Source organism: Frankliniella occidentalis, unplaced genomic scaffold, assembly GCF_000697945.3.
Source record: "Frankliniella occidentalis isolate FOCC.00 unplaced genomic scaffold, Focc_3.1 Scaffold44, whole genome shotgun sequence".
Lineage (NCBI taxonomy): Eukaryota > Metazoa > Arthropoda > Insecta > Thysanoptera > Thripidae > Frankliniella > Frankliniella occidentalis.
The window spans coordinates 1,364,602-1,374,608 of NW_026267174.1; the positions used below are offsets into that span (position 1 = coordinate 1,364,602).

Sequence of the window (10,007 nt, forward strand, 5' to 3'; positions counted from 1 at the left end):
TCTCTCTCTCTCTCTGTCGCTCCCTGGAGATCTCTCTCTCTCTCTCTCTGTCGCTCCCTGGAGAGAGGACACGCGAGAGAAGATAGAAAATGAGGCTCCTAGCTCCTAGATTCCTCTGGTTTCGCAGTGATTCCAGTTCGTGCAAAACAACGCCGGGGAGGAGCCTGACGCGGATGGGACGTGGCGCACCGCCGCGGGGGCATGGCTGAGCCTGAGCCCCTTGCCTCGCGTGGGGACCGCCCCGCCCCGCTCCGCCCGCCGCAGCCGCACTTCGCGTGCAAGGCGCGCCACGAGAGACAACTCCACGATGTGACGGGACTAGACCGACTGGACCGTCCGTCCCTTTAATTGGTGGGGTCCGACCCGGCCCGCTCCGTCCCGCGCGTCCTTCCGCCGGAACTGCGTGCCGAAAAATCTGCGGAAAATGAGTACAGTTATGACCAAGAGTAGGTGGTTTACTTTTAAACGGGACTGCGGGGGAGAAAAAGAAGAAACAAAGGAAAAACACGCAGTACTTTGCACGACGACGACGAGAGACTTCACCGTGCATGCAGGAGGCTTGTTAGTAGTTCACACTTAACTAGGCGATTTCAGACACTTGGCGACTCGGCGGGTGTGATGATGACTGCACTTTTTGCGAGAAAAGATTATAGTATTTCTTAAACTGCCCTCAAAGTATTGCAGTTTGCTTTTGTTGTGTTGTTTTTGTTTTCCTAACTATCTTGTAAGGAAATGACATGGACCATAGGTTTGTGCGGGTTTGTTTGTGAGCAATCACTGTAAAAAAATATCGTCGTAAATTTACAAACATTTTGTCAACTCGAATAATAATTTATAAGTTGTAAATTTTCGAGAGCTCATTTTTTACTCGCCAATGGATTTTACGTCGATATGTATTTTTACGATTACGAATTGTAATTGTACAACTTGCGTCAAGGAAAATTTTCCTGTAAACCTTCCTGCAATTTTTACAGTGACACAAGAATTATTAAATGAAATTTCGTGTGAATCACGGTATTTATGTCAGGGTCACCATTCCTTCGTACGGTGAGGTCAATCACGCACTTTTTACAGTTTATTTATTTTGTAAAGAAAAATTTGCGCGGAAGGCTTATAATTATTCAGGAAGTACAAACGAATTAGTATCAAAGACCGCACACGGGTGAGCAATGAACGGCACGACAGAGCCACACGAAAAAACACTGAAAATGCGTCTCATTGCCAGATGAGCCGATTGTGAGTCGGGCGGCGCGGCGGCGCGTGCGACCATCATCGTGTCGGACTCACAATTAGGCACAGCATCATATAATTTGTGTGTGTTTATCCTGCCTTTCTTTGGCGTTTCTGCGATTCACCATTCGCGGGAAGCGGACGCGTGTCCGCACTGGACGTGTGGCGGGACGAGACGTGCAGTTGGCGTGCAGCATATGTCGTTTGGAGCAGTGGGTACTCTGCGAAGTGTTTAGACGCCCAGAGGTTTAGGAGGTCCAGGTGTATGGTATATCTTTGGTGTTTCCTTAAAAGCCGACCGAGAGGAGCCACATCCAGAAAGTACGTCACGTTTGTCATCTCGCCGGTGCGAACCTACAAAGTGTTCGGTCGGATGAGCCTATGAAAAGGTCTCATGGCGCCTGGTAGGTAGGCAACATCTCACATGCAGTGCATGCGTGTACTGCGGGGTGGCCTACCCCGAGTCTCGCAGGCGCCCGAGCTCCCGCGCCATTTGCCGAATGGGTCTATACGTACATATTTTCTGATCGGTCTCAAAGGGAAAGAGGGCGGAAAAGGGGGGAGATGGGTGTGTCGAACATGTTCAGATGGAAGACTTCAAGTCGGGCGGAGCGTGCCAGAGCTCAACCCCGCTCGCCGCTCTACCTCGACGCCATTTTCGGATTGTGTTTTTCTGCTGATTGTCAGTGATGGATAGAGTGCGTGACGAAGGGCAGGACCCGCGTGACGTCAGCAAAGTCCAGCTGCTGCCTCCGCTGCCACTCGCACTCATCAGACTTGGAAGAACAGGGCACGTGGTAGTGTTTTTTTTTTAAAAAACTTCAGATTCGGAGTCGACAATGTTAACTCCCCAGAGCAACACAGTCGTTATGTTTCTATTTCATCCGCCCGCACAAATAAAGTCATTTTCGCTATAGCTACGGTGATCACATATTGGACGTATGGCAAGCAGCAGAGAAACCAAGAGCATATGCCCTTTTTGCGGAAATACATTTACGTGAAGTTTGTCATGGCGTACGGATGCAAAGTCTTTTCATGCGTTCCGCCGTCTGTCCGGGCTTTGCTTCCCACCCCCCCTCCTCTGAATCTAACCGTGTTGGCTCGGCTCGGGTGAGGTCCGGTTCACCGCCCTCGGGATGCAAACCGTGGGGTGGTTTGGCAGCGCGGTGGTCCGGTGGTTTCGAGTCCCGGCGCAAGACAGCGTGATGGAAAGTAAAAGATGAGCTGTAGTATACACTGATAAATCAAGTGTTCAACTGCTCAACACTTGTAAGTGTGCAACCGCAAGTTCAATACTTGCAAGTGTTCAATTCAGTAGTAGTACACTTGCAAGTGTTCAACTCGGTATTTGGGAACTTGTAAGTGTGCAACTCCTCTGTTGAACACTTCCCTCACAGTAAGCGACCGATATAGAGAAGTAGTGTACAACAGGAGAGTTAAACACTTACAAGTGCACAAATATTGAGTTTAACACTTGCAAGTGTACTACTACTGAATTAAACACTTGAAAGTATTGAACTTGCGGTTGCACACTTACAAGAGCAGTTGAACACTTGGTTTATCAGTGTACTAAGCCAATGGCTTTACGGAAGAACTAATTATTTAGCTATTTGCTACAGATTAGCTGTGTGCCTTTAAAAAATTAGCAGGGCTAAATGGTCAAGTAAGATACAAAGTTACTTTTAGGTATGGCTCCTAATTTTTTGGACAACAGTTAAAATAACTCGTTAGATATCCCGTATTCAGCTTATGGTTCAGCCTCGGGTTTAGATTTTTTCGTGGCGGCGTGGTGTGGCGGCCTCTGCATGCCGACCAGAGTGGCGGTCGGGCCGCAGCGTACGCATATTCCTGCCACTCCCACAGTGCTGGTCTCCGGTGCAGCCGGGCCATTGACCAAGGACTAGGACTGGGCCGTCCTATTAGCGGTGTCTGATATTCAGGAACGTCTCCGGAAATAGCTCCGCGGGTCCTAAACGTCCTAAAGCCGATGCGTATGGTCCCCGGACCCGACCCGACCCGAATGACCGCCGGTCCGTCTGTCGCCTTGCTTGTCTCCCCGGCGCCCCGGCGACACCCGGCAGGTTACTGGCCCGCTGGGCGGGGCCGGGGCGGGGCGGGGTGGTTCGGGGCGGGGGTCTGGCCGGGGGCGCTTGGCTCGCTGGGCGACTGGGCCCCGGCCGGCGCGGGGGCAGCGCGGGCCCCGGCACGACACACATGGCCTTGGCCGTGACGAGCCGCGAGTAAATAGTATACTCTCAGCCCCTCTGCTGTCGTCGTGGTTGGATTCTTAAGTTTTATGTAGACTACAACAAAGTCAAATGTGTTTTTATTTGGATGGATGATTTTACTCCTTTATGTCGCCAAACGGCGAATAAGGTAAAATTTTCACAATTTATACTAGAGTGCACACTCTATTAAATCGAAGCGTTGTGGTTCTTCTTTTCGCGGATGCGCCGCTTTCAAATGAGTCCCCTATTCCGCTGTCAGCACAGCAGAGACGCGCAGGGGAGTGCAGGTCAGCAGATCAAGAGCGTCAAATCTGCACTGGTTCGAATGGTTTTCAAATAGTGGACAAAGTTGAAAATGAGAGAGGGTATAAAATACGAGGTTGTCGCCAGTTTGGAGGGAGCATTGTACCCAGTTTAAATTTGAAAACAAATACTCTCACCGATCGGAGTTCGACCATTTGCGGTAAACGCTCAATCTTTTCAGGTTACTCACAGGAGAAAAACTCTTGTCCGGTTAAGTCAACCTGCCGTAGTCACGTATCCGTCAGGGAGCGTCTGACCTGTAAAGTGAATCCCGACCTCCGTTTCACCCTCTTTATCCGCCCAATGCAAATTTACTTTGTTGGTCGACTCACGCATGCATTTCGAAGAGAGTCGCGCATCCGCAAACATTTTAGTGGTTCCTGTAAAAGTGGATCCGCTAAGATAAGAACTCTATGGACCGCCTGAACTGTCAGGAGATCATCTTCACTCCTTTGCAAAACAGCACCCAGAAAAATGAAAAGTTGTATCAACTATGGCATGGTTTATGATTGTTGCGGGAGTAACCATACGATGATTGCCAAAACTTTTCAGTTTTCGGGGTGAGCTAAGACCCGTCCAGGTCCGAAAGAAGCCTAAGACAGAAATCCTGAGGCAGGGGTCTCGGAGAACAGACCAAGCGCGGGCCTCGCTGTGGGACCGCTCACACTCACGCACACCGCACTAGCGTCGTCTCTCTCGCACCGGGCCAGAAAGGCCCACCCGCGGGCCGTGTGTCTGAGACCCCTTTACTAAGAGAAATCCTGTTACCTCTACAACAAATCGAATCTGCTCAATTTTACCGGATCCACAATGTCAAAAACGCACTATTTTCACAGCGGGAATTCACCAATAAGTCATCAGAAAAAACGGCACACAAAAGTCCTCACAGTGAGAACAATCGAATCTGCTACTGGCATGCACATGATATAGTTCAACGCCATGTTGACACAAATAGATTTTGGGCTGGAAATTTGGACACTATAAATTAAAGTATTCAACTGTAAATTTGAACTCTTTAAAAGCGTCCAAAGCGGGCAAACCTCGGCGACCCTACAGTTGAACACTTTTAAGTAATTAAACACTTAAAAATGTACAAAGTAGTGTTGAGCACCTGCATTTGCGCGCCAGTAGGACAATTTCTTTATCAGTGGAGTCATGACTTATTCACTGCAGTGTAGTAAAGGAGTTAGACTGACAGTCCAGCGTTTAAGTCACCAGAGTAGCTCTACCCAGGCAACATGTGAATCGACGTCAAAAGAACATCAAAACGACTACATTTTGATATTTATTTAACATCATTTTGATCATTCGACATCCCTGTGACCTTTTCGTGTTTTTTGGTCCAATAACATATAAACTATATTATTGATCTAGATGCACCAGACCCATCTGAGGTCACCGAAATAAGGTCTCAGAAAGGTAGGTGTTCAGTAAAGTTGAATTTTGTATGATCGTTAATTGACTGCAAATATTTCATTTGCCCGACGTGGTATTGACTCGGGCAGAGACGGACAGAGCTGACGAGACTGGACGAGTGAGACAGATTAGGTAGGTCATGGACTGCACCGACCTTGAGGCTGGGACGTGGGCACGTGGTCATCCATTTTTCTTCTCATTTCATCCTCCCTTCGACAGTTTGTTGATGTTGTTGTTGTTGATGATGTTGTTCTTGTTGTTGTTCATGGTGTGGCGTGGCGTGGCCGCCACCGTGGCCCAGGGCGACTGCAGCACTCTGCGCAGTGAGGCAAAATAAAAATGGTTGCACCCACCGGGTCCGACCGGCAAACGAAACCAGTTGGCGTGATACGCCGCGGTCACGCCTCTTTGTACGTCAACCGTAGCTGTTTGAATCCAATACCACTGGACGGGCAGACTGCCCCCCTGATCTACGTGTGCTGTAGATTCAGCGCTCCATTAATCAATAACCTACAAAAAAATCAGATTATAGCTGTAGTATTTGGAGGAAATTAAACAAATTTGGGAAACTAAGATTTTCCTTTTTTTTCCTTGGGAACCTGTGATCACACTGCCCAGCACTAAATCTGCTCTGCGAGCACAGTCAGCCCGGGTCACCAACTACCAATTATTCCCCCTCCTCCCCTCGGCCGGAGCCCTGTAATCACAATATTCATTTCAAAGAGACTCACACACGATCCGCACGCCACGCCGCTGCGACTGCAATACATATGGAGAGGTGCAGCCATTCCCGCGACGCAGTCACTTCCTTAAATGCAGACTTTTTCGACCACTTACTTGTTTTTGGCGTCTGCGTTCTTCCTCTTTTTACTTCCGACATGCATGCATGTCGAACGGTGAGGGGGGGGGGGGGGCAGGCCGCGGTGCAGGTCGGCGTTGATGGGCCAGTTCATATTGCATTGCATACGACCGCATCATTTCACATTTTAACGTTTTCTGGAATGAATTAATTCGTTTTTTGGCCACTGTTTGAAAAGGCGGAAAAGGGAAGGCAATATATCAAAGGATTATGCGGGGGGTCCTCTCCCGGATCCGTCCCTGGCACACTGCACGACCACGGCTCCCGATCACCTTCGGTGTGTTTCTGGGGGAGGGGGCAGTGCGGGTGTGGGCACACTCACAGAGGGCAACCCAGAACATCTGTAAAGATGGCAGGAGCTGTAGAAGAAATAAGACTGGGATGGAAAGCTTTTGGACTCGGTGTCTCGACTCAGAAAAATAAGTATAGATGAGGATCATATACGCTCAAGTTCTCTTTTCTTATCCAAAAAGAAATTCAGAGTCACAAAGTTCAGTAATTGGTGATGTTGGTGATCGGCAAAATGTCCTTTAGCAGGTAATCAATAAACATTATAAATAAAAAGCTACTCGGTGACACCTGCTCCGCGCGCCATCGACTCCCGGGAGGATACGCTACAAACTAACTGTCCAGCATCCTTTCATCGCCCCTCCCCTCTCCCCCTCCATTCCACCTTTTCCCGCCTTCCAGCCCGCCTCGCGCCAAAACAAGTTCTGTGGACGCGATTGTGACACGCCGCCAGTCGGTGAGTCGGGGACCGCGACAGTCTCGGGGAGCTTATGGGAGACTAGGATCACTTGTGCGGTAGGGCAGCGCGAAAGTAAAACAATCTGTAGATGACTAATCGAAGAGGCGCAGAATAACGATGAGAAATTTTTGTGTCAGCTATCGCAGCAATAATGTCTAAATTGTAATCGTTGTTCATAACTTTTCTTACCACCCCAGCTGTTTACGAGGTGCACTGTGAAAAATAGTACTCAGGTATAGAGGAAATTTTCCTTGACGCAAGTTGTAAAATTACAATTTGTAAGCTTTGAAGTACATGAAGTACGTATCGACTTAAAATGCATTGGCGAATGAAAAATGTTCTCTCTTAAATTTGCAACTTAAATTATAATTAGACTTTCCAAAAACTTTGTAAATTTACGACAATATTTTTCACAGTGCATGGATGCCGACAAATCCCCCACCACTGTGAAAAATTGTCGTACCGGGTACAGAAAAATTTTCCATGAAAGAAGTCGTACAAGCTCAATCTAAAATTGTACAATTTACTAGCCTACTACTCTACTTGGAATCGAATATCGAGCGAAAGTGGGAGGTTGTACAATTGTTTATGGCAAATTACAAAATATATTGTACATGTACAAATATATTTTTCACAGTGCCAAGACTGTCAAGAACACTGTAAAAAATATCGTCGTAAATTTACAAAATTTTTGTAAACGCGAATTATAATTCAAGTTGTAAATTTTCGACAGCACATTTTTTACTCGCCAATCGATTTGAAGTCGATACGTACTGCATGTATTTTTACGATTACAAATTATAATTTTACAACTGGCGTCAAGGAAAATTTTCCTGTAAACCTACCTACTTTTTCGTACTTTTTTCACAGTGAAGATTGGATTCCAGGCGCGCGCTGCAGAAGCGGCTCCCGGCAGGTGGGCAGCTTATTCGACGCCGACGCTGAACGGGCAAACTGCTGGCAGGGGGACGCGGGCCGGGCGCGCGCCTCGTATCGCATGTCACCAGGAGAACTGGGACGCTATCTGCGCCACGGATAAGCGTTTACCTCGTCCCAGTTGGTCGGTCTAGGCCAAGGATCCAGTGACAGAGGAGGAGGGGGGAGGGGTGCATTTCCTTGATCTTGCAGAGTGTCTCTTTCTCTGCGTTGCCTCCGTGGCCTGGTCATTATGACGGAATCGCTGTGAAGCGTCCCGCCCGCCGACATTCTACTCTCCTAGAGAAAATACGTGGTAAAACAACGAACCTGCTTTATGATGTGGGTCTCACCTGGAAGAAACTTGATAGCGCCGGGTCAGAATGTCGTGCGTTTCGTTCACTTTCGCGCCGCTTAAGCGCTAGAGTTTGAATTTATTTTATTTTTTTTCCTTCACGAAAATAAGCTGGAAAATGACCAGAAAGCCAAAATATTTTGACTTTTTGGCAAAAACTGCTCTTTGTTGAAAGCTACATAGTTGTAGCTATAGCCGACCCCACTGTACCGAGGGATTAAGAGAAGACGCAGGTGCGCCACGCCAACCCAAGGGGCTATAGCGCCTTAATACGGGCAGAGCGGGTGCGGGTAGGCACTTATCTGACTGACTGTAGACAAAAGACAAAGCAAAGCAGTCCGCTCGGCGCCGTAAATGACTGCGCCTCTCCCCGAGGGGTGCCAAAAAAATGTGTACACTAGATTACCAAATTGTAAAGATTACCAATGATTATCAAAGATTACCAAAGATTACCTATGTAGAATGGTATGATCCACCTGCATTCTAAATCGAAACGGCACTTTTTTGTTCTGGGAAGGATGAACATTTGTGCAATTCTTTGGTAGTTCTTGATTCTTTATTATGCAAGTTACAAATTTGCATTTTATATGATTGACCAAATCATGATTATGTCCATGGGAGGGATGCAAAGTTGCCATATTAAACAAGCGCGTTGGTATTTAGGCAAGATGTGCACAAAAATGCATGTCTAAATCAACAAATTTGTCATTTTAAAGGACCCTCACGAGTGTGAGGATTACCAGTGATGATTACCAGTGATTACCAGTGATTAACAAAGTTTGTGTACACCTGATTACCGCAGTTGGGCACCCGTCGCCTCTTCCTCTTATCTCCGTCTCTCCCTAGTAACACAAAACTGTCGTAGATAGTGTAATTTTTTTTCAATCGGCCAATTATTAACGATAACGAAAATCCAAAAGTGATGGCTTTGCCACAGTAAGACGATTGTCGATGGTCTATCAAATTTAAACTAAACTTCCTGCTGTATTTATATCGATTCCTGGTCGAATCCACAACACTGGTTTTTCTCTTCTAGTACGATAGGTCACCGATGAAGATTTTCGTTCCGAGGGAAAAAGATAGTATAGCGAAAAGAATAGGTGTGTGATTTAATTTGTTGCAATAGCATTTTTATTGTTGATTCGATATTTCACAAACTTAGAAAATGACTTAAAGTTATAAAAATGTATGGTATACTCAAAGTATACACTCTCAAACACACACACACACTCACTCGCACACACATACTCTCACACTAAACGTGCAATCACAGTTCCATATATTATACAAAAACAAAAACAAACATGTAACCATACCAGAGTTACAACAACTCGTGGTAATCTAATCACAGCACAGAGAAAAAATAAGTGAATATCAGCAGAAAAATGTCAATGCGTGAAAATGAGTAATGAGACAATTGCACTTTGTGATCTGGTGTGGAAAGGATTTACCAGCAACAATATCACAGAGGAAGTCAAGAACGTAAGCAATCTAACATTAGTAAAAGCAAATGTGTAAGTCTGAAGCCGTGGATCGCCCTCGGGAGGACATTTTCCTTCTCTCCTATTTCTTTTTGGGTTAGGGTGGGTGGTTTTGGCAGTCACGTCTTCTAGACAAAGATCTTGTTGTAGGGCACCTTCTTGAAGATGCGGTTGCTGATTTCGCCGAAGGCCATGCCGAACGCCTCCTGGACACTGGGCTTGAGCTCCTTCAACACTTCGGCCGAGTTTGTGTTTAGGAAGGTGTTCATCTGCGTGCCCAGGTCCTTGTTGCCGTTGAACAGGTTCTGGAAGTTGAGGTGGAGTTTCTTGGTCTCAAAGTCGAAGTTGAATTTATCCACCTCCATGAACGTGACGCCGTCCTTGACGAGCTCCTTGCCGATGAGGTTCACGGTGGCGTCGATGTCATCTGCGGGTGAGACGCGGAACAGTGAGGTGGCTATTCTTTTCCGGG

At 47.0% G+C, this 10,007-nt stretch overlaps 1 protein-coding gene and 1 long non-coding RNA gene across 3 annotated transcripts; both read right to left on the reverse strand.

The window, feature by feature from the left end:
* Positions 1 to 3,642: 3,642 nt before the first annotated feature.
* On the reverse strand, positions 3,643 to 7,814 carry LOC127749311 (uncharacterized). Of its 2 annotated transcripts, none has more exons than XR_008011072.1 (3): positions 7,644 to 7,814; positions 5,332 to 5,493; positions 3,643 to 4,018 (listed from the first exon to the last, which is right to left on the reverse strand). It is a non-coding gene; the product is annotated as an uncharacterized LOC127749311 (long non-coding RNA). The 2 variants fall into 2 exon arrangements; XR_008011073.1 differs by lacking the exon at positions 7,644 to 7,814 and adding an exon at positions 5,620 to 5,672.
* A 1,348-nt stretch (positions 7,815 to 9,162) lies between these two features.
* LOC113211986 (protein takeout-like) lies at positions 9,163 to 9,963 on the reverse strand (the record flags this gene model as incomplete). Its single annotated transcript, XM_052266978.1, is given in 1 exon segment — positions 9,163 to 9,963. A coding segment is annotated over 1 exon segment (300 nt), but the record flags the coding sequence as incomplete, so codon positions are not given.
* Between the last annotated feature and the right edge of the window lie 44 nt (positions 9,964 to 10,007).